The sequence below is a fragment of the Dasypus novemcinctus genome, chromosome 18, assembly GCF_030445035.2.
Source record: "Dasypus novemcinctus isolate mDasNov1 chromosome 18, mDasNov1.1.hap2, whole genome shotgun sequence".
Taxonomy (NCBI): Eukaryota; Metazoa; Chordata; class Mammalia; order Cingulata; family Dasypodidae; genus Dasypus; species Dasypus novemcinctus.
In genome coordinates, this window is record NC_080690.1 from 85,499,029 (window position 1) to 85,523,963 (window position 24,935).

Here is a 24,935-nt window from a genome sequence, read left to right on the forward strand (position 1 = left end):
CTGCAACTTGCACTCATGGTCTTTCCATCAAGATTTTTTCCTGTGTCCCTCTCTTCTGGGTGGTGTCCAGCCTTCCCCTGGTGTCCTAAGCCCTAAAACATTTTCCCCAGGCCATTTCTGCCTATCCTCTGGCTATTTTTTTCTGGGAGAGAAGAGAGTCGTGTGTCTTTGTAATTCACCATCTTCCCAGAAGTCCACTCCCAAAAGATTTTAAGAGGTACCAGGGTTTAAACCCAGGACTTTGTGCATGCAAACCTTGTGCTCAATCACTGAGCTATACCCACTACACCCAAAAGTCCAGTTTGTCTATTTTTAGTTTCACTGCTTATGCTTTTGGCATAAAGTCTAAGAAACCCTTGCCTAACACAAGATCCTGAATATGCTTCCCTACATTTTCTTCTCCCAACATCTAAATTTATATAATGAACTGCTTATATGACACATGCCCACAATTTCTTGCCTGATGATTTTACCATATTTTTCCATTAAGTTTGTTAAAAAACAGCATATTAAATGCATGTCTTATACTTGAAAAATAACTTCTCTCATCCCATTTTTCTTCCCGTCACCATGCATCTCTCTTAACTTTTAGAATTATATCTATCAAGTCTTTTCTGTACTTCCTTTTTCCATTTGCTTAACCCTTACATATCCTCAACTCATTGGAATTTGGATTTTGACTTTTTATCTTGAGTCCTGAAAAAGAATGAATTAAATTCCAAGTTGTCATCTATGATTTTGCTTTCTATATCTTTCAGAGGATGTTTTTAAAAAAATAATTCCTAACATGACTTTGTTGATTTATCCTGTTGGCCTCACTGTTTAATGTTGGGCTGGTCCATGACTCAGTCTTTCTCCATTTCCTTTTCCATCTAAACTCATTTCCTTAATCATCCTATCCAATATCATAACTTGAAATAACAGTGTAAAACAACAGCTCTCAAATTTTTATCTCCAGCCCAAACCCTTCCCCCAAAATCTAGACTTATATAATGAACTGCCTATGGTACACATACACATTGATGTCTCTTAGTAATCTCAAGTTGAACATGCTGAAAACTGAAAATCCGATCTTCTATCCTGTTCCACCTATTGAAAAACATTTTAAATATAAAAATATAACATTCCATTTATTTGCATTCTTAGCTTTCTCATCTTACCATTGTGCATATCACATATAAAATATTACATAGTTTAGTCTTTTGTCGTTAATATTTATCGCTACTCTCCATTAACTAGAATGTAAGCATCATGAGGGCAGGGGTCTATGACTTTTCTTTGGATCCTGATAAGCCCTATAAACTTCCATTTTTGCCTGAAATGTAGTAAGGATTTAATGAGTAGTTGTTGAGGGAATAAGTATGATACCTCAGACTCCCTGTTAGCATCCTGACAACACTATCTGAATGTCTTCTGTACATCTTCTCAAAAATGATCTTTTTTAAAAATCACAATTTAAATAGTCCAAGCATGAGGGCACCCAATTCTCCTGCTTAATTCATTTTCTCGCTTCTTGGAATTCAGTGTCCCTTGATCACGTACCACTGAGATTCTGTCCTTTTTCACATGTCCCAGATACCTTTCCCCAGAACTATTTTGGACGCTGAATTTGAATAAGTACATAAATTTTCATTTCAGGATTTTCCATATTTCACAATTTTTGGTTTTGCCATAATCTCAACCCCCCACACTGCAGCTGCAGGTAAAATTATATTCACTTCCCAGCAAGGAAAGGAGATCGTGGCACCCAATCCTTTATATCAGAGCTCAGATGCCCTCTTTCTAAACATGCTCTGATTGTGACCACTGTATCACTATTCTGGCAGATAATGGAATGTGGTAATTTGCTCTTCTTGTCAGATCTTAGTTTCTTAAAAGGAATCAAATATGTATCAGGATGTGGTGAGAAATATTGTCTGGATAAAGCAGTGTTGCTCCCTGAATTATGCACAAGTACTTACTCTACATCTTTCCTGAGTGAGCCAGAGACACAGTACAGTTGTCCACCGCTGGGGCCACATCACATCCTTCCTCTATCTACCCCGCATAGTCCCTGCCTGGAGTCTTTCTCGCTTGGCTGTAATCTAACATACTGAAGGTCTCACAATTGACTCTAAAACGTCAATCCAAATGTTTTTGAAGAACATCAAGAAAATATTTTTTAGATTTCAGATGCAAATGGATGCACACCGCGTGTCAGTGACATTATGGTATCGTGCCCATTCCATGTCACAGCTTTGGGGAGCATCTGACTTAAGTTTCTGTGATTAGAGCTGCCCGCACTCGTCTTAAATCTGGGTGCGTAGGGCACTCCCTTGTAAGGATCCCTCAAAGAGGCCGCACAGCGCCGCCTGGAGGTCTGGAGTGGGAACTACGTGCCTCGGAATCCCTGCGTCACGCAGCGAAGGCGTTCAACCAATGAAGGTTCGCGATAGGGACGTTTCTGCTCAGGGAGAGGGCGTCAAGGCGGGACTTCCGCTGCGTCCGAGGGGCGGTGTTTTGGAAACTCCTTTGCGTCTGCGGAACTGTGGGTTGGGCCGGAGGTGACGCGACCGGCAAGGCGTGAGAGTGGGCGTTGTCCCCACTGCCCAGAGTCTAAGGAAGCGGCTCGGCGGGAATGTCGCGGGGGGCGTCTTGGCCTCCGGGACGGGCTGGCGGTAGCGGCACCCGTGTCCGCGTCCCTGTCGCCGGCCGCTGAGGCCCGACCCTGCCCAGTGTCCGAGGTCGGCGCCATCGCTGATGGGCCTTCCTCAGGTAAATGCTGCGTCCCCCAGTCATTCACCCAACTCTTCTTAGGGTACACTCGAAGTTACATATTTTTGTTCTTATGATTGTCTTCATAATGTAACTCCCATATTTATATTTACCTGATAACGTTGTTCTTCCAAATTTTGAAGTATGACATGCGTAAAAGAAGTTGCACATATACAGGTGCAGTTTACTTTTACTTTTTTTTTTTTTTAGGTACGGGAACCAGAGATTGAATCCAGGACCTCGTCATGTGGGAAGCCGGCGCTCAATCGCTTGAGCCACACCAGCTCCCGCAGGTGCAGTTTAATAATACCTAATTCTAAAATTAGTATCTGTTTACTGCCCAGGTGAGTAAATGGGATCGTCATAGGACCCCAAAAGGGACTTAAGTACACCTATCCAAACCCCAAAGCAATTGTCTGGTGTTTCAGATGTTGGAGTGAGACATTTGGGACCCAAGACCAGCGATTGCAGGCAAGGATTTATTGAGAAAATCAATCCAACAAGAAGGGGTCTGGAGATAGAAACTTCAGCCTGCTGTTGAGAACTTTAGCGCTGGTATTTTTACAACCTTGCGAGGGTGGAGAGGAAGGGCTAAGGGTAAGGGGTTAGTGTTGGGGACCAATAGGACCTGAGTTTGGGGATGGTCTGAGGTGTTTTAGGGGGCATGTGGTCTTGGAAACAGGATCTTTGTCCGGGTTAGTAGGCTTCTTCTGAGTAAACAGCTGGTAGCACTTCTACGGTGGGGCAGGTTAATAATAAACTTGTGACTTCTGCAAGTGGTGGCTGTTATTCAGGTCAGGGACTAGGGATGGCGCCTAGTCTTGTCATTCTCAGGTTTTGATTATAATAATAAATAAAATAGATCTAAGAGTGGACAGCCGGGCTTGCACGTGAAGGGTGGAGTAAAGGGGGCATCGACTCATTCTGGCTACTTCCTGCTGTCAGGGGGGATTGGGGATTTCCTTTTTCTGCAGCTCGGCTGCTAGGGTTTTGCATTCTGAGGCAGTTATTGATTGTTCTCGTAACAGCAAGGCTCCATTTATGTATTCTTGGGTGGCTGCTTGAACAACTCAGTTGATGAATTGGGAGAGGAGCTGTAGGAGACAAGGGCCACACATGAGAAGGAGAAAAGTAATCATTAGTGGGGTTATTAGGGGTGCTAGTATAGCTTTTAAAGGTGAAGAAAAACTTGAGAGGAAAGAGGAGAGCCAGGATTGCCTTCCGTAAGTCTCATTTCTTGCTCTCTGGATAATTTCAATGTTTTCCTTTAGGACTTTTAGGTTTACTTCTACTGATCCAGTCTTATTTATGTTGAAGCAACAAGTTTTATTAATAATAGCACATGTGCCTCTTACTACAGCAGTAAGAACATAAAGGGCTCTTCGATTTTGAAGGACCACCGAAGCTAGGCTATTGATTTCCATTTGTTGATTATTTGCTCGTACTGTGGCATTCCAGGATAGTTGTAGTTATAAGGAAATGTTTAAAATAGCTTGTTCTGGGAAGCGGTTATGGCTCAAGGGATAGAGCTGCTGCTTACCATATAGGAAGTCCACAGTTTGATACCCAGGGCCTTCTGGCCCATGTGGAGTGCTGCCGCACACAAGGAGTGTTGCCCTGCACAGGGGTGCTCCCCCTGCACAAGGAGTGGCCCCTGCACAGGAGGGCAGACCACCCAGGAATGATGCAGCCCACATGGAGAGCTGATGCAGCAAGGTGACGCAACAAAAAAGAGACACAGAGAAGAGACGATATGAGATGCAGCAAACTAGGGAGCTGAAGTGGAGCAAGAGAATGATCATCTCTCTCCCACTCTGGAAGGTCCCAGGGTGGGTTCCCAGAGGTGCCTGATGAGAATACAACAGACACAGAAGAACACACAGCAAATGGACACAGAGAGCAGACAGTGGGGGTGGGGAGGGGGAAGAAATAAGAAAAATAAAATAAACGAAAGTAGCTTGTTCTAGGAGAGGAATTCCAGCAGACCAGAAAAGGCTCCAGAAGATAGTATGCCCTATTCCACGTTTATCTAGAATTAGGTTATTGTGGGCATGGTAACCAAACTCTGGATCACCCAAAAAGTAGTTTTTTCTGTGTTTGTGTTTTGGGGAAAGTGAAATTTCGTGGAAGGAGCCAAGATTGGAGATTTAACTGGAGGGGCCAAGTCTTGTGGTTGTAGGATTGTAGTGTAAGGATTATAGAGTCAATGATACAGGTTCCTGTTCAGACTACCGGCAAAACCAAGTATGCTGAGTTGCCACAAAGAAAGTCCTGTTCCTGCCAGGGTTAAAGCAGTGGAGGGACCAGAAGGGATAAAGTAATCCTTGGGAGGACTAGGAACTTGAAACATTTGGGTACCACCATATACCACGTTGACACACAGTGTATGTCAGGGGATGATATAGAGTGGTTTGTAAAGTGGATATGGTAAGGCAGTGTATGAGGAAAGAGTATAAAATATTCATGATTCAGAGAAAAGGAGGGTACTAGTGACAAAGGAGAAGAGCAGGAGTTCTTCAGGCTTAAAGTCAGAAAAATCTCCTGCAGCCAGAGATCCCAGATAATACCTAAGTATTGGTCAACAGTAATGACCTGTGCAGCATCTAAGGGAATAAGATGTTCTAACAACTGGTTGGTACTGGAGTTTGTGTATACTCAGGAGACTTGAATCTCCGGACTGGCCATGTGCCAGCTGGGCCCTGAGCCTCAGCAGAGTTGCAACACCTACTCTCCTGTTCATTGGACTTACCCAGATCAGCTAACAGGGAGTTGAAGATGGTCAACCACCACACCAGAGAGCTGAGAGTGCCTACAACTGCAAGCAGGAGAATCACATCCATCAACCATGTGGGATCTAAGCTCCCTCTCAATTTCGAGGTGGAGTGGATATCACAATCCCAGGGTCCACAGGATTGAGGAATAAAATATGGGTTAGAGTAGACTTACTGGTATTCTACTATAGAACTGTGATGACTCTAGCAGTGGAAGAAATTGTATCATTGATGTGGAGACAGTGGTCACAGTAGTTGCTGAGGGCAGGGAGAGGGAAGAAGAGATGTGATATGGGGCATTTTCGGGACTTGGATTTGTCCTAAATGATATTGCAGGGACAGATGCTGGACATTATATATCCTGCCAGTACCCACTGAATGGCCTGGGAGAGAGTGTAAACTACAATGTAAACTATAATCCATGCAGTGCAGCAGTGCTCCAAAATGTATTCACCAAATGCAATGAATGTGCCACAGTGATGAAAGAGGTTGATATGAGAGGAATGGGGTGGGGGGCTGGGGTATATGGGAACCTCTCATATTTTTTTTTTTAAGATTTATTTATTTATTTAACTCCCCCCTCCCCCGATTGTCTGTTCTCTGTGTCTATTTGCTGTGTCTTGTTTCTTTGTCTGCTTCTGTTGTCGTCAGCGGTACAGGAAGTGTGCGTGGCGCCATTCCTGGGCAGGCTGCACTTTCTTTCGCGCTGGGCGGCTCTCCTTACGGGCACAGTCCTTGCGCATGGAGCTCCCCTACGCGGGGGACACCCCTGCGTGGCATAGCACCCTTTGCGCGCATCAGCACTGCGCATGGGCCAGCTCCACACGGGTCAAGGAGGCCCGGGGTTTGAACCGCGGACCTCCCATGTGGTAGACGGACGCCCTAACCACTGGGCCAAGTCCGTTTGCCGCTTTGTAATATCTTAATCTCTTCTATAGCAATTGCTCTAACCTTCTGTATTGAAATACTTTTTGTCTGTTTACTTATTCGTTACTTTGTGACTTTTAGGAAAAGTTCTTTGAAATCTGAAATACTTGGGAATTTTTATCCTTACTACTGTTACTAGCATCCCCCTAAAAAGCAAGCATTTAATCAAACTTTCTTTGTCACTGTGTATTACAGCCTCCAAGCATGTCAAATTAATAATTGATGATGTTAAGTCCATTTTTATCAATTTTATTTTTTAAACAATAATAAAGCAGACTTTATTACTTTTCACTTTCCATACTTATTCCAGAACCTAACTAACTAGATAGCTTTTATTATTTGGTGATTTCCTCTAAAATATTCATCCTAATATTCTTTATGTGGAAACATACTTAAGGCAGGTGCCCAAGTTTTGCTATATTCTCAGTATAATTGTACACTCACTTCTATGTTTATAAGTCTCAGCCATATAGGTGATTGGCTTTTCTGATTATCCAGTTTAACAAATTTTTCTTGGTCATTTGTGTTGCTTATTTTCAATAATGTGTCAAGGTGTAATATTTTCTCTTTTTTTTTAGGTGCTCTTCTCTATTTTGCTTCTCCTTATTCTGTGTTGTTCAGATTTGTTCTATCTACTTCTTATCTAACCCCTTACCATTTATTTATATATTGCTCTCTACTTTGACTGTATTTTTTGAGATTTTCTCTGTCAGGTCATGCAACTTTCCAAATTGTGATTTAGATTTATTTATTTTATCTTCCAATTTAATATCTTTTTATAGAAATTCTTGTATTTTAATTAATATTTCCACTTTTAAATTCTTGTTCTGTATCATATTGCTAATTTCCTCTTTTAACTCTTTGAAATTATTATACTTCTTGTTATGTTTATTTTTAATTATTCTACTCCAAAATTATCTTTCAATGTATGTGTATATATATTACATAAATTTGCAACTTTATAGTACACACACACAGACATAATGTTTTGGTTTTATTTTTAAGTGGTTTTATTCTTCATAGAGCAAAATTTATTTTACTGTTAAATCATTTATCTCTGGTAGTGTTGCAAGACAAAATGATTAGGGCAGTTTGCTAAAACAATTGTTTTTTAGCAGAGGAAATTAATCGTTATAAAGCTAAAAAGTAATAAGGTTTCAAAATCCCAACAGGTTTTTAGAACTGGGGAAGCTATTTCTACTTATATACTGAGGAAAGGATAGCGATCAGGCCCTACCTTATTTCCTTTGTTTTAAGTTTAAACAGTCAACGATGAGCCCTGAACACCCGCAGAATTCCAGCAATAGCCCTTTTTTCAGAGATTCATTTTAAAATTCTCAGTCAGTAAGTAGTGGGTCAGTTCTCTACCACAAAAGGGAAAAACATCTAGGTAATTAATGTGTAAAATAACATTCATAGGATAAGTAAAATGTGGTATCTGTATGCAATAAAATATTATTGAACCATAGACCAGAATGAGGTTCTGATACATGCAACAACTTGGATGAACCTTGAAGATACAACATTGAGTGAAATGAGGCAGATGCAAAAGGGCAAATATTATATGTTCTCACTGATATGAGAAAATTAGAATAAGCAAATTCATAAAGTCAAAAACTAGAATACAGGTTATCAAGGACACGATAGAGATGCAGAATGGAAAGTTAATACTTATTTGCTATAGAATTTCTATTGGGGGTGATGGGATCCAACAATTGTGAGTGTAATTAATACCACAGAATTATATATTTGAATGTGATTGAAAGGGGAAATTTTAGGTGGTATGTATGTTACTAGAATAATTTTTTTTTTAAATCATAGGACTACTGTACAACTAAACAGTGAACACTAAGGTAAAGACAGCAGTTTATAGTGTAATTATAATATTCTTTCATTAATTGTAACAAAGTACTACACCAGCGCAAAGTATTAACAGGGAAAACTGTGTATGCTAGGGGGGTATATAGGAATTCTATATATTCTGTGTGATTTAAAAAACGAGTGGGTGTGCTTCACATGTACAAGATACCAGTTACCTCCTCAAAAAACAAACCCAAAAACTACAGATAAAGAACAATATATTACTGGTACAGAACAGACTATTGGAATAGAATGGAAATGTCAAACAGATTTGGACATATGATAAGACTTAATTTTGATATACTTGGCTTAAGGCTATGTCACAGTGCTATATGACTTGCTGCAACCTTTCTCTCCGAGCCTCAACTCTTATTCTCTCATGGCTCACTGGCAAAAACACCAATTATAACCCCAACAGAGAGTTTACACTTATTTTCTCCACTTCTAGAATGCCTTTTCCTCAGTATTTCCACGTGACTTCATAGTGAAACTCCATAACATTTTCTGCCCTCTTTACATGCTTTAGTTTTTCTTTCAACATTATCCTCACCTAAAATATTACATGTTTTACTTGTTCATCTTTTTTATTGTCTGTATTCCTGATGGAAATTAAAGTAATACAGCCTTGCCCTACCAACAGGTCCTGCCTGCAACAGAAGTACTTATGGACCCTGCACTGGTAAGTGGCGGGTGTACTGGGACTCTATCACTACCACTTTGTCTGCCCTTGGGTCTGGGGACCATGAAGAAATTTTAAGCCCAGGGTCCTAGTCCAGGCCAAATTTATAGAGAGAGTTCTATTTTTGGCTACCAGGGAAATGCAGTGGAAGGGTGTCCCAGGTACAGGATCAGCATGTACAAATGCTTGAAAGTGAGACTGAGATGAGAGTATTCTAGAAACTGCAGGTCTCTGTTGTGTCTGTTGGAAACAGAGAGCAAGGGGCCTGGAGTCAGGAATGGCAGACTGATAGGTTGGATCCTTGTTCTGAGAGTGATGGCACCATGGAGTTTTTGGAGCAGAGGAGAGAGGTGATCTGGTACAAGTCTTAATAGTCTTCCCCTGGCTGCAAAGTATAGAACAGACTAGAGGAGAGAGGCAGGGGAATCTTCAAGGAGACTGCTGTAACCTCCCAGATGATTATTGGTTGTAACTGGACTGGAGTAGGGGCTGTGGAGATGGGAGAAATATTTGTCTTCTGAGTTTGTTTTTAAAGTAAGGCTGACCAGATTTTCTAATATGAAGGATGTCAGAGAACAAGAGGAGTCATGGATGATTCCAGGGTTTTTGGCTTTATTGCTTGAAGGATGGAATTACTGTCACCTGAGATGAGGAAATTGGTTATAGGAAAATCTAATTTTCAGTGAGATATTAAGAGTAGGTTTTGACCATGTAAAGACTTCCCAAGTGGAGTTGGTAAACGAACAGTTGGGTGCACAGGTCTGGAGTCCCAGGTTGGGCTTCTGGGTAGAGACATCCAAAATGTAGTATCTGGTATGTGGACCAAGATGTAGCTCTTAGAAAGATATAGGAGGGCCTTGGTGGAAATACTGTTAAAGGATAAAAGAAGAAAGAGTGGGGACTGTGTATGGGGCCTCTTGTTGGGGCACGTGGAGTGTGTGTGTGGGTGCCACAGAGATGGAAGAGTAGTGACCATAATTTGGAAGGAGAGGGGACAGTCCATCAAGTGGCTAAGGTTTCCATGGGGGAGTAGATATGAGGTGGATGTGGAGGCAAAATCAATGGCATGTATGATGGCAGTGAAGTTGGGCTGTTGCTTATTCACCCTTCTGTGTACTTTTGTGGTGGCCTTTGGGACCTGGGATGGGGAGTTTCAGTCAGAATATTGTATTAGTTCAGGGGCAAATAGGATTAGCTGGGGGAGTTGCTAGGGCTGGGGTATGATGTCAGCAGGTATGGATTTTGAATGCTAGGTAGACAGAGGAAACTTGTAACTAGTGAAGGGACAATGTGCAGCACAGAAGTGGGACGTGACCAGGGTTATCTAGAATTGCATGCGGTTCTGGGTGACTAAGGTTGAAGCAAGGAAGTAGGGCAGTTGAGAAGGCCTTCCACGCAGCACTGGAAACTTATGTGGGTGGTCTGGGGCATAAAGGGATCCTATAGCTTTTCTCATACGTGTTCTGGATGATATATACAGAAGGGCATGTGAGGAAGCCAGGGAAATGCCAGTTCCATGGGTCAGGAGGTGGGAGTAAATCAAAGTTGTGTAAAAAGTTGGTCCAAAGAGTGATGAGCATGTGAGGAAGGAGTGTGGACTAATGGTTTGGGGGCCCTGGTACTAGGAGATAAAGAGAGAAGGGTAAGCCCAAGTATGTAATTAGAAGGCATAGTCTTGGGAACTCTTAGGGTGTTGTCTGGCTGAAGAGAGGTAGTGAGTGCCCTGCATACCATATCCAGGGCTTAGATGATGCCTGTCTTCCTACCAGCCTGTTGCTGAGGGTTGAACCCGGTGATTAAATGGAGCATGAGGAGATAACAGACAAAATTGCCCTCTGAATTGGGGAACTAGGGAGGAGGATGAGCAGAATGAATGTGGCCTGGGCTGGGGAAGAGTAGTCATGGTGTCCTGGGGGGAGAGGTTGCTCATGGACACAACTGTCCCTATCATCACAGGGCTGTGTGACCTTTGAGGACGTGGCTGTGTACTTTTCTCGGGAGGAGTGGGGTCTCCTTGACGAGGCTCAGAGATGCCTGTACCGTGATGTGATGCTGGAGATCTTTGCACTTGTGGCCTCACTGGGTAAGGCCCTCACACTCACCCCACTATCCTGGGCAGGGCTCTGCCTTTCCCCTTTTCTCAAGGAACAGCTCTTCTCTGCTTCTATTCCCCTACTTGCAGTAGTAGGTGCTGTGGTCCCACAGCTTGGTTCCCAGAGCTAGGTTCTGTACATTGCCTCCTTTCAAAAACAGCCCCAATAACAACTTCTCCAAAGCCTTTTCAGTGAAGGGTTTGCAGGGCAAGGGACTCGGAGTCAATCCAGTGGATCCCATCTATCTTAGCTACTCTCTGTCAGGATGACTCTAGATCCATGCCACCTCTGTGCCCCAGGTTTTGCCCCATCTACCTGACATTTTCTGTGCCTGACAGTGCCAGGAATTGCAGGGACCCAAGATGGACACAATGTATAGAGACTACTTAGCTTTTTCTGCAGGATCGTCAGAGATTCTTTGTGTGATATTTTTTTTCTGACGTTGCCTTGGGGTGAGTTTCCCTGGGTTAATGCTGGTCACTCACCTGCCCTTTCTCTCAGGCCTTGCATATTTCAAGTCCCACATCATTGTTCAACTGAAACTGGGAAGTGAATGCTGGGTACATCAAAAGGTAGACGTAATTCCAGCCACAGAAATAGGGGCTCAAAACGTGCCTGCCCTAATGATCGTAATCAGGGAGAATATGATGTAATGGCTGGGTTCAAATAAAGGGATGTGTCCTTTGCCAACACCATTTTGGTGCCAAGGCTGATGGTCCTTTCTATCCTTCCTCCCCATTCTTGACGTTTTGCCCACCTGTCATTTCTACTCTGACTCCTGACCCAGGACTGTCCCCCACCCCTCTGTTTCCTACCACTCATAGGTCCTTGCCACTGCTTCCTCTGCTGTGCTCTCAAATATTGGCATACGCTTAAATGTGTCATTAGGTGGGTGCTCACAATCCTTAAAATAGTCCTTGAACATCAGCTGTTCAGTTACAATTGGATTTTCCTGGTCTGGACACACCTTTCTACACATCGCTCATTTGTTCACCAGTAGACAAGGTCCTGGTGAAAACCAGTCCCAGAAGAATGAGTTGTACACCCTATTCTCCCAACTGTGCAACACTCTGTTCTGTCTTTTGCCTGGTTAGCCCTCCTCACTCTGCAACCTTTACAGTCCCAGTAACTGCACAGTGGCCCTTTCATCAATCTGACCCCCAACTCTCTCAACTTGAAAACAGTGCCTTGGGTTCATTCTTTGGTGTGTCAGGCACACATTCGTGACAGGGCTGTCCCCTCCCACCAAAGTCTACATGAAGTTCACCAGCATTTCTCTACTTTTAGGTTGTTGGCATGGAGCAGAGGGTGAGGAGACATCTTTTGAACACAATGTTTCTATAAAAGTGTCACAAGCAAATATGCCAAAGGCAGATCTATCCACCCAGAACGTCAGTCCCTGTGAGATGTGTGACCCAGTCTTGAAAGATAGTTTTCTCCTATCTGAGCAACTGGGAGCACTCCCTGGGCAGAAATATACAAGTGGAACCTGTGGAATACTTCACCAACACCAGAAGCAGCAACATGGAGAGGAACCTTTCAGGATGGACAGGACCTCCTTTGTGAAAAGCTGCAGAGTCCACATGTCAAAGAAGCCCTTGCCATGTTGGGAGTTTATGAAAGACTTCCCAGAGACCTCAGGCCTTCTCCAGCACCAGGTTAGTCACAGCAAGGAGGAGCCACAAAAAGGCACCAAGTGTGTGGAGGCCTGTCACAATGGACAAAGGCATTACACGTGTAGTGAATGTGGGAAAGCCTTCAAACGCAAATATAGACTTGTCCTTCACCAGAGAGTCCACACTGGAGAGAGGCCTTATGAGTGCAATGAATGTGGGAAAGCCTTCAGTTACAAACATATACTTGTTCAGCACCAGAGAGTTCACACTGGAGAAAGGCCTTATGAGTGCAATGAATGTGGGAAAACCTTCACTAACAAACCCACACTTGTTCGGCACCAGCGAATTCACACTGGAGAAAGGCCTTATGAGTGCAGTGAATGTGGGAAATTCTTTAGCCAAAGTTCCAGCCTTGTTGAACATCAGAGAATTCACACAGGAACAAGGCCTTATAAATGCAATGAATGTGGGAAATTCTTTACCTCCAACTCCAACCTCATTAAACACCACAGAGTTCACACTGGCACAAGGCCTTATGAGTGCAATGAATGTGGGAGATTCTTTAACCAAAGCCCCAGCCTCATTAAACATCAGAGAGTTCACACTGGTGAAAGGCCTTATGAGTGTACTGAGTGTGGTAAATTGTTTAGCCAAAGCTCCAGCCTCGTTAAGCATCAGAGAGTTCACACTGGAGCAAGGCCTTACAAATGCCTTGAATGTGGGAAATTATTTAGCCAAAGCTTTGGACTAACTCAACACCAGAGAGTCCACACTGGAGAAAGGCATTATGAGTGCAATGAGTGTGGAAAATTCTTTAGCCAAAGCACCCAACTTCTTCAGCACCAAAAACTTCATGCACATAACACATGTGGGAAAGTCTTCAGTTCTCTGTTCTGATTCAGCACCAGAAACTTCACAACCCAAATAGACTTTATGAATACAGTAAATGTGGGAAACCTTTTAGCCAAAAGTCTAACCTCGTTCTACATCAGAAAGTTCATGCTGAAGAAAGGCCTTAGATTGGGGAGAAGATATCAGGGAGTGAAATATTATTTCATTATATATAAATATATTATATAAATATATATGTGTATATATATATATTTTTTATTCCCTTCCTTGCTGATTGCATTCACTGTCCACTCTGTCTCCATTCACTGCACATTCTTCTGTGTCTGCTTGTCTCTCTTTGTTTTGTCATCTTGCTGTCCAGCTCTCCACAGCATGGGCTTCCAGCTCTCTGTGGCATGGGCCAGCTTGCCTTCACCAGGAGGCCCCAGGAATCAAACGTGGGACCTCCCATATAGTAGACAGCCCAATCGCATGAGTCACATCCACTTCCCTCTCATTCACTATATTGACACACTGGAGTGCTTTTGCAAGAGAGTCACCAACTGGAAGTTGAATGTCCTATATCTGAACATCTACAATATGGAAATTCCCTGAGTACTAGGTTTGTGGGAAGCCTTAGGAAGCTATGGTGTGCTTCTCTGCTCTTGGTAGTTCTTTGTCACTGCAAATTTCTATGACAAACCCTCTCTTAACAGCTTGCAGATCCCCACAGTGTGCATTAGTCACCCAAACTCAAGCAGAGAAGGGTAGGCTTATGCTCTTCCATTCCCCTGAGGGAATCATGAGTAGCCTAGCCCTTGGGAGTTGTCACACTCTTCTGTTTGACTGATTAGCTTTGACCAGTAGGACCCAATCTGGGTTCTGCTAACAGCTTGCTGAGGAAAGTTTACCTTCTTCAGGAGCATTGCTGGTCTTGTGATGTTCACAATGGATTTTTCCAACCTCCAAACCATCTTACCTGGAACTACCTGCTTCACTTTGCTCTGGTTTGTGCAATAATAAAGACCTTATTTAAGCCACCTTTAATCTTGGGGTGTCTGTTCACTCATTGGGATTGGGATGAAAACAAAATTGGACTCTTCCAGCATGAAGGGGTGAACAGGTTTTGTGAGCACCCCCAACTTTTTCTCAGGGGGAGGAGTATGAAGGCAGAGAATTGTTTTCACACTACTTTGGGCCCAATTTGCTCCGTTGCCTGTATTAGCCAATTGGGTGCTGATGCAAAGTACCAGAAGTCTGTTCGGCTTTAAAGGGTATTCATTTGGGGTAGAAGCTTGGTTACAAAACTCTAAGCAGTCCAACTCAAGGTACCAATACTTTGGGTAGTTTTTCACCCAAAGTGTTGCAACATGTTGATGCAAGATGACAGGTGACATCTGTGAGGGTTCAGCCTTCTTCCCTCTTAAGGCTCCATGGTCTCAACTTCTTCCTCTCTCAGCTGTTGGCTGACATAAGGCTTTGTCTCTCCCCAGGGCTCAATTCTCTCTGGGCTCAGCTGCTCTGGTCTCTCCACAAGGTCAGCTGTAGACTATCAGGCTCTCTCTTCCTGGGGCCTCTGCTGTGTCAATGGTGCCATCTCTATCCCTCTGTGTTCTCCTCTCTGTTTACTTGCCAGATTTCCAGCATCAAAACTCCAGTTCTCTGCTGTGTTGTTTTCTCTGTGAATCCCTGCCCACCAAGAAGTGGGGACTCAACATCCTACAGACATGACCCAAAGCCTTAATCATAATTTAGTCAAGTAAAAGTGAAACCTCAGAACTTAATACAATCAAAGTGAACATGCCCAGAGGAACAGACCAGTTTATAAGCATAATCCAATATCTATTTTTGAAATTCATATACAATGCCAAACCACTATACTGCATAAGTTCTCCCAGGATAGACTGCAGGACTTTGTGTGACTAATCTTGTGACCTGGATGCCACGATTGTTTGTGGGGCTTGGAGGTCACTCTGAGGTGGGGGCAATTGTGAGGACCACCAGTATTTCTTGGAGCAGTACAAATGGATTCCCTTTTTTCACATGGGATGTCAACCAGTATCCAGCATTATAGTTTTCAACTCTCTTGTACTAATACCAAGGCATGCAAGGCCTGAGTCACAAGTTAAATGAATGTTTAACTTTGATAGAAATGATCAAACATTTCTAAATTACTCTTTTGCATTCCTTCCAATGGTGTAAGAGAATCCCAATTCTTCCACATCCTCATCAATGGTTGGTATTTTCAGTGTTGTCACTGTTAACCATTCTAAAAGTGTGTAATGTGGTGATATCTTACTGTGGTTTTAATAGCATTTCCCTAAATATTCATCATAAAAATGATGATTTTCTTAAAGTAATTTTATTGAAATCTATTCACATACAATCCATCTAAATTGTACATCGACTGGCTTTTGGTATATTCAGAGTGGTGCATTCATCACTGCAATCAATTTGTTTGTTTACTGCAACCAATGTTAGGGCATTTTCATTACTCCAAAAAGAAAAACACCTTACCCCTTAGCAGTCATCCCTCTATTCTTCCCCTGCCATACATAACCACTACTCTAATTCCATCTCTATAGATTTATTTCTATTGAGAATTTGTGTAGATGGAGTCAAACAAATGTAGTACTTTGTGTCTTGCTTCTTAGCAATTTTTTTATAGCTGATGTAAAAATACTAATATATTGTTATTCCCTACAGTCCATAGTTTATTTTTTTAAAGATTTATTCCCCCCCCCCCCCCCCATTCCCCCCATTGTCTGCTCTGTGTCCATTTGCCGTGTGTTCTTCTGTCTCTGATTGTATTCTCCTTAGGTAGCTCCAGGAACCAATCCTGGGACCTTCTGGAATGGGAGATGCACTCCTTGCATGCATCAGCACTGTGCATGGGCCAGTTGCACACGAGCCAAGGAGGCCCAGGGTTTGAACTGCGGACCTCCCATGTGGTAGAAGGATGCCCTAACCACTGGGCTAAGTCCGCCACCTGTCCGTTTTTTAATTGGGTCATTTTTCTTTTTATCATTGGCTTGTAAGATCTCTTTATATGTCATGGGTATTAAACCCTTATCAGATACATGGTTTCCAAATACTTTCTCCCATTGGTAGACTTTTCACCTTCTTGACAACATTCTTTGATACACAAAAGTATTTCATTTTAAGGATGTCTGATTTACCTATTTTTTTCTTTCAAGTTTTGGATGAAGATCTAAGAAACCACCTCCCAACACCATATTTTGAAGAATATTTTTCTGTATTTTCTTTTAGGAGTTTTCCTCGGTCCTGGCTTTTATGTTCAGTTTCGTTTTGTTTTTTAATCTACTTTGAGTTAAATTTTTTATAAGGTATGAGATAGGGGTTCTCTTTCATTCTTGCAGATATGGATATCCAGTTCTCCTAGTACCATTTGTTGAAGAGACTGTTCTGTCTCAGTTGAGTGGACTTGGTACTCTTGTCAAAAATCATTTCTCCAGCAGAGCAGGTGGAGCTCAGTGGTTGAGCATGTGCTTTGTATGTGTGAGGCCCCAGGTTTGATCCTTGGTACCGTGTTAAAAAATCAAGCAACATTTCTCCAAAGGGGAAATACAAATGGCAAAAAGCACATGAAAAAATGTTCAATATTGCTAGCCACTAGCTATTAGGGAAATGCATATCAAAACTACAAGGATAGGGAGCAGGTAGCCTGCCTCCCACATGAGGTCCCAGGTTCAACCCCTGGTACCTCCTAAAAAAAAACCTACAAGGAACTACCATCTAACACCTCAGAATCACCGTTTTTTTTTTAAAAAAGAAAAGTACTGGAGAGGATGTAAAAAAATAGGAACATTATTTTTCACTGTTGATGGGAATGTAAAATTGTGCAGCCTCTGTGGAAGACTGGTGGTTCCTCAGGAAGCTAAATATAGCTGTTGTATGATCTGGCATTCCCTCTACTGGGAATATATCCAGAAGAACTGAAAACAGTGACACAAACAAACATTTGCACACCAATGTTCATGGTGTAATTCACAATTGCCAAACGATGGAAACGATCCAAGCATCCATCAAACACTGAATGGATAAACATTCATAAATGAAATTGCAAAGCCAAAGGAAGTTGGTTCTTTGAGAAAATTAACAAAAGCTCTTTGTCAAAGACAAAGAGAATATGCAAATAAAATAAGAAATGAAAATGGGAACATTACTACTGACCCCACAGAAATAGATTGTAAGAGGTGTATTAGTCAACCAAAGGGGCACCAATGCAAAATTCCAGAAATCTTTTGGCTTTTACAAAGAGTATTTATTTGGGGTAGAAGCTTATAGTTACCTGGCCATAAAGTTATGTTACTTCCCTCACCAAAGTCTATTGCCATGTGTTGGAGCAAAATGGCTGCTGATGTCTGGAAGGGTTCAGGCTTCCTGGGTTTCTCTCTTCCTGGGGCTTGTTTCTCTCTGGGATTATCTGTCCTCTCTCCATAGGGTCAACTGTAGATTATCAGGCAACTGACTCTGTCTCCCCAGGTCTTGATTCTCTCTCGGCTCAGCTGCTGCGGTCCTTGATGTGTGTACTTCCCAGGTTCTAGCTCAAAACTCAAAACTCCCTTCTCTGTTGTCCTATTGACGTTGCCCAATCAAAGCCTTAAATCATTATTTAATCAAGTAAAAGTGAACCTCTGAATCCAATATATTCTAATATGCCCATAGAAGCAGACCAGTTTACAAATATAATCCATTACTTATTTTTGGAATTCATGAACAATATCAAACTGCTACACTGGTAACTGCTGACCCTAGAGCTCTGTGAGGGTGGAATTTTTAATTAGCTTGACTGTGAAAGTATGTGCCTTTGTGGATTCCTGTGTCTTGAGCTGATTCCAGTTCTATGCAGAACTGAGCATGGGGCCACTTTGTACCTGGCAACAGGTTGTTTCAGGAGGGAAAACCTGAATTTATGGAGTGCATGCTATTTGCTTGGCACATTTGTATGAGATCTCAATTAATTAGTTTTACTTTTTACCAATGAGGAACCAGAGACTCAGGGTAAAGAACATAAGACCACAGATGTGTCATTTTGAGGACCAGAGAGTCACACCTGGTTCATTTTTTAAAATGTGGTATATACATACGGTGGAATACTATGTTGGTGTAAGAAGAAATGAAATTGAGACATGTGATAACATGGATGAACCTTGAGGACATTATGCTGAATGAAATAAGCCAGACACAAAAGGACAAACATTGCATTGTCTCACTAATATGAACTAAAAGTGAAGAATAAACACATAGAGTTAAGACCTGGAATATAGATTACTAGAAGATAGGATGAGGACTTAGAAGGGTACTGATGCTTAATGTATGTAGATTTTTTAATTGGCTTGACTGTAAAAGTATGGAAATGGATAGAGTTGATGGTAACACATAATGAATATTAGTAACATGGAAAGTTTGTAAATGGGATTGTGGCTGAAAGGGGTAGTCTAGGGATGTAAATGTCAATTGAAAGAAAGCTAGAGAGTAATCTAGGGACTGAATAACATAGTGAACCCAGAGGTGGGTGAGGATTGTGGTTAATAGTACAAATACAAGGTTTTCCTTCTATGAACCAGAACAAATGTACATCACAATTACAAGTGGTAAGAGAATAGTGATGTATAGGTAAAAATACAATCAATGTAACTTATGGACTATAGTTAGCAGCAATATTGTAATATTCTTGCATCAATGTCAAAGAAGATATGAAAGCTGTGCTAAAAGTCAATAAAGGGGAATATCAGATTTTTTCTTTTGAAATAAGGAAAGTGTTAAAAAATTTGCTAAGGCAATGATCACACAATTCTGTGATGAAAGAGAGAGCCCCTGAGTGTACACTTTGGATAGATTGTACAAGGCATGGGATTGTATAACACAGTGAGCCATGTGGTGGAAGATGGACTGTAGTTAACAGTACAAATGTGAGATTGTTTTCTTGTGAACTATAACAAATGTACAATACAAATACATGGTGTTAATAATAAGGGGTGTCTGAAAAAAATACCAAATGTAACCTAAGGACCAGGTAGTGGTAATAGTCTTGTGGTGTTCTTTCATAATCTGTAACAAATGGTCCACAACAATATAAGGTGTTGGTGGAGAGGTGATGGATGTATGAGAAATCTGCACATTATGCATGATTGTTTTGTAAGCTCCCAACTTCTCTAATAAAAAATATATATATTTTTAAAAATCAATTGCCCATAGAAGTGAGGATCTATTTCTGAACTCTCAATTTGATTTCATTGGTCATATGTCTATCTTTATGCCAATGCTGTTTTTTTTTTTTTAAAGGAGGTACTGGGGATTGAACCTGGGACCTCATACATGGGAAGCAGGTGCTCAACCACTGAGCTACACCCACTCCCTGCTAATGCTCTTCCCCCTGAAATAACTCTCTCATCTTTTTGCTCATTGTTTCTGCTCATTGTCTGCTTGCTGTCTGCTTATTGTGTCTGCTCATTGTGTCCACTCATTGACTGTTCATTACATCCACTCATCTTCTTTAGGGGGCACCAGGAACTGAGCCCAAGACCACCCTGTGGGAGGTGGGTGCCCAGCTGCTTGAGCCATATCTGCTCCCCACCAATGCTGTTTTGACCACGGTACCTTTTTTTGTTGTTGTTGTTGTTGTTTTAATTTTATTCATTTTGTAAAAATATTACATTCAAAAAATATGAGGTCCCATTCAACCCCACCACCCCCACTCCACCACTCCCCCTCCAGCAACACTCTCTCCCTTCATCATGACACATCCATTGCATTTGGTAAGTACATCTCTGGGCATCTCTGCACCTCATGGTCAATGGTCCACATCATAGCCCACACTCTCCCACGTTCCATCCAGTGGGCCCTGGGAGGATTTACAATGTCCAGTGATTGTCCCTGAAGCACCATCCAGGGCAACTCCCAGTCCCAAAAACGCCTCCACATCTCATCTCTTCCTCCCATTCCCCATACCCATCAGCCACCATGGCCACTTTTCCCACACCAATGCCACCTTTTCTCTGTGGACCTTGGATTGTTTGTGTCCGTTGCACCTCTATGTCAAGAGGAGGCTCAGATTCCACATGGATACTGGATGCAATCCTCCTGCTTTCAGTTGTAGGCACTCTAGGCTCCATGGTACTACAGTACCTTTGTAATATGCTTTAAGGTTAGGCAAGTGTGAATCTTCTGAGTTCATTTTCTAAACTGTATATATATGTCTATTCAGGACCCCTTTTCTTTCCAAATAAATTTGATAATTAACTTTTCCATTTATGTAAAGTAGGCTGTTGGGATTTTGATTGGGATTGCATTGAGATCTGTAAATCTATTTGGGCAGAATCTGCCCAAATATTGTAATGATGTTAAGTCTTCCAATCCATGAACACAGAATTTTCTTCCATTTGTTTAGGTCTTCTTTTAGCAGTGTTTTGTAGTTTTCTAGTATAGGTCTTTTACATCCTTGGTTAAATAGAAACACTACTGGTTTTTTAGTGTTGATCTTGTCACCTGCCACTCTGCTGAACTCGTTTATTAGCTCTAGTAGCTTTGTTATAGGTATTTCTGAATTTTCTAAACATAGGATCATGTTATATGCAAATAATGAGAGGTTTACTCTTCTTTTCCAATATGTATGCCTTTTATTTTTCTTGCCTAATTGCTCTAGCTGGAATTTCTAGCACAATGTTGAAAAGCAGTGGTGAAATTGGGTATCCTTGTCCTGAGCCTGAACTTAGTGGGAATCTTTTCAGCCTTTCCCCATTGAACATGGTGTGAGGTATGGTTTTTCATATATGCCCTGTATCATATTAAGGAAGTTTCCTTCTACTACGGAGAAAGAATGCTAGATTCTGTCAAAAGCCTTTTCTCCATCAATTGAGGTGATCATATGGTTTTTCTTCTTCAATTTGTTAATATGATGTATTACATTAATTTATTTTCTTGTATTGGTTCTCCCTTGCATATCCGAAATAAAACCCACTTGATCATGGTGTATAATTCTTTCAATATGCTGTTGGAATGAATTTGCAAGTACTTTGTTGAGAATTTTTGCATCTAGGTTCATTAGAGAGATTGTTCTGTAATTTTCTTTTCTTGTATCTTTATCTCACTTTGGTATTAGGGTGATGCTGCCTTCATAAAATAAGTTAGGTAGTTTTCCCTCCACTTCAATTTTTCAGAATAGTTTGAGCAGGATTGGTGTATTAGGGTTCTCTAAGGAAACAGAATCAATAGCAGATATCTGTCAATAGTATGTTATTTTATAAGTCTTTCATGTGGGGATGCACAAGTCCAGATTCCACAGGCAGGTTGCAAACCAGGGGCTCTGATGAAAGTTCATTGAAAGTTCTTGATGAGTTTCCAGGAGATATTAGCTCTCCAAAAATAACCTGAGAAATTCTCTCTGAATGCTGAAATCACTTCCCCTTTTAAGGCATTCAACTGATTGGGTAAAATGTCACTCATTGCTGATGGTGAGCTCCCTTATTGATCATTGATGTAATCAGCCATCTATGTAGTAAACTCACTGATGACTAGAATCCATATGTGTCCTTGCATTACAATTAATCCAGTGCTTCCTTGACCAAACAACTGGGCACAATTACCTGGCTGAGTTGACACATTAGCCTAACCATCACAGGGGGAAAAAGGAAAAGGGGGAGGATGGTGGGTACATGGGAACCCTCTATATACTGTATGTGACTTTTCTGTAACCTAAAGCTTCTTTGAAGATAAAATGAAAAAAATAAGACACTGGGGGAATAAACAAAAAAATGTCATTGTACACACAAGACAACAGATCTTACAGTGATGAGAGATGATGTGAATTTTTAAAATTTTATATTTTTTATTCCACAAAAATTTTTAATTTTTTGTATTTGTTATTTTTTAAACTATGATTATTATTTCATTTTCTTATTAATTGTATTTGGTTATTTTGTTGGCTTCATTTTTTAAGAAGCTTTAGATCACAGAGGGGTACAACTGTGGCAGGGGTGTCAGTGATGGGGGATGCACGGGAGGAGTTTGACTTAAGCCATACCTATAAGGCATATGAATGAGTTTCGGTGTTCATGTGGCATTGTCACAGTGGGTGGAGATCCACACAATAACCAAAGGAATGTCCAATTCCCATCCTGGGGAGTTGTGCCACATTCTCTAATGGGGTAGCAAGAATCCTTCAAGTACAGGTAAAGTAATCAGTGAAGGAGAGTGGACAACTGATGGGCCCTTGATATTGATAACTGTGCTTATGGACCTCTTCTTTTGATATTGAAACTTAGCCTGGTATTATAGGTTGCCTAAGAGCTACCTCCTGAGAGCCTCGTTTTTGCTCAAATATGACCTCTGTCTAAGCCAAACTCAGCATATATATGCCTTCCCCCCAATGTGGGACATGACTCCCAGGGATGAGCCTCCCTGACACTGAGGGATTATTACCAAGTACCAACTAGCAATGCAACTGGAAAAAAAACCTTGACCAAAAGGTGGAAAGGGTAAACACAAATGAGTTTATATGGCTGAGACCTAAAAGTGATTCAGGAGGTCATTCCAGAGGTTACACTTATACACATCACAGCAGGATCTCATTGATTGCCAAAGTAAATATTGCCTCAAAGAGTGGGGCTCCTGGGGGCTCTGGAGATATCCAGATACTTTATTTAGGCAGGGCAGACAGCTCAGGAGTTTGGCACCCTGCCAGTGGGCCCTACTTTGGAAATTTTGCTCTCCAGTGTAACAGAGTTGGACTCAGTTGTAGCTCCCCTACACATGGCTCTTCTGTCCCTTCTATTTGAACCTGTAGTTAGTACTAGCATTGATAGGTGTATGTCCAAGAGACTTAAATCTTTGGGCTGTCCATGTGACAATTGGGCCCTGAATCTCAACAGAATTGTAACACATATTCTCCAGTTCATCAGACTCACCCAGGACAAGTAACAAGGAGATGATGATGGACAATGACCATCCCAAGGATCAGAGAGTCTGCAATTGCAAGCAAGATTGACCCATCTATCTGCTCCATAGGATCTAAGACCCCTCTCTATTGGAGGTAGAGTGGGCATCACCACCACAGAATCCTCAGGATTGGGAATTAATGATGGACTGGCATTGACTTACTGTTATTCTACTATAGACTTATTGTGATTCTAGCAATGGAGAAACTTTTGTCATTGATCTGGAGGCAGTGGCCACTGGGGGAAGGGAGAGGGATACATAGGTGTAATATAGAGGCATTTTCAGGACTTGGGAATCACCCTGAATGACATTGCAAAGACAGATACAAACCATTGTATATCTTGTCATAATTTACAAAATTTTGCAGAAGAGAGTGTAAACTGCATTGTAAACTGTAATCCACACTTAGTGTCAATGCTCCAAAATATGTTCATCAATTGTAACAAATGTACCACACTAATGAAGGATGCTTTTAATGTGGGAAAGTGTGGGAGATGTGGGGATTGGGGCATGTGGAATTCTGTATTTTTTATGTAGCATTTATATAATCTAATTATATATTTTTTAATGTTTTAAGTATATTAAAGCATATGATTGTTTTTTCTTCCTGGTGGATTGCTCCATTTACAATATATAATGTCCTACTTTATCCCTTATAACAATTTTGCATTTGAAGTCTATTTTGTCAAATATTAGTACAGTTGCCCCTGCTTTTTTTGGTTACTTTTTCCATGGAATATCTTTTTCCCACCTTTTTCAGCCTATATGTACCCTTGGTCTAAGGTGAGTCTCTTGTAGACAGCATATAGTTGGATTATATTTTTTTTAATCCATTCTGTCTTCCTCTGTCTTTAGATCGTGGAGTTGATTCCATTAACATTCAATATTGTTACTGTAAATGCTTTTCTTCAACCAATTCATCCTTTGGCTTTCATATGTTATATCTTATTTTTCTCTGTCTTTCTAATCTATTAGTTACCCTTTCTGATAATCTTCATTTCTACACTATCCTCCAAGCCTCTCTCTCCTATCTTTTCCTTTCACACTGCAGAACTCCCTTAAGTATTTCTTGTAGGGTAGGCCTCTTTTTAACAAATTCTCTGAGTTTCTGTTTAGCTGTGACTAATTTAAACTCACCCTTAGTTTGGGAATGTTTTTTGTTTATTTGTTGTCATTGTTTTACAAGGTATTGGGGACTGAACCTGGAACCAGGCACTCAACTACTGAGCTACACCCACTCTGGTCACCCTCAGTTTTGAAAGAAACTTTTGCTGAATAAAGAATTCTTGGCTGGCAGTTTTTCTCTTTCATGCCTTCTTGTATCCATGGTTTCTGATGAGAACTCCACACTAAGTCTTATTAAACTTCACTTGTATGTGATGGATACCTTTTCACTTCCCGATTCAGAATTCTCTATCTTTGGCATTTGAAATTCTGATAAGTA

General features: G+C 41.4%; 1 protein-coding gene across 1 annotated transcript; it reads left to right on the forward strand.

The window, feature by feature from the left end:
- The first annotated feature begins 2,518 nt into the window (after window positions 1–2,518).
- LOC139436894 (zinc finger protein 547-like) lies at window positions 2,519–24,097 on the forward strand. Its single transcript, XM_071209507.1, is given in 6 exon segments — window positions 2,519–2,754; window positions 2,965–3,047; window positions 8,953–8,991; window positions 10,948–11,074; window positions 12,372–13,589; window positions 13,592–24,097. Coding segments are annotated over 5 exon segments (1,560 nt in total). The 5' UTR covers window positions 2,519–2,754; window positions 2,965–2,999; the 3' UTR covers window positions 13,720–24,097.
- The last annotated feature ends 838 nt before the right edge of the window (window positions 24,098–24,935 follow it).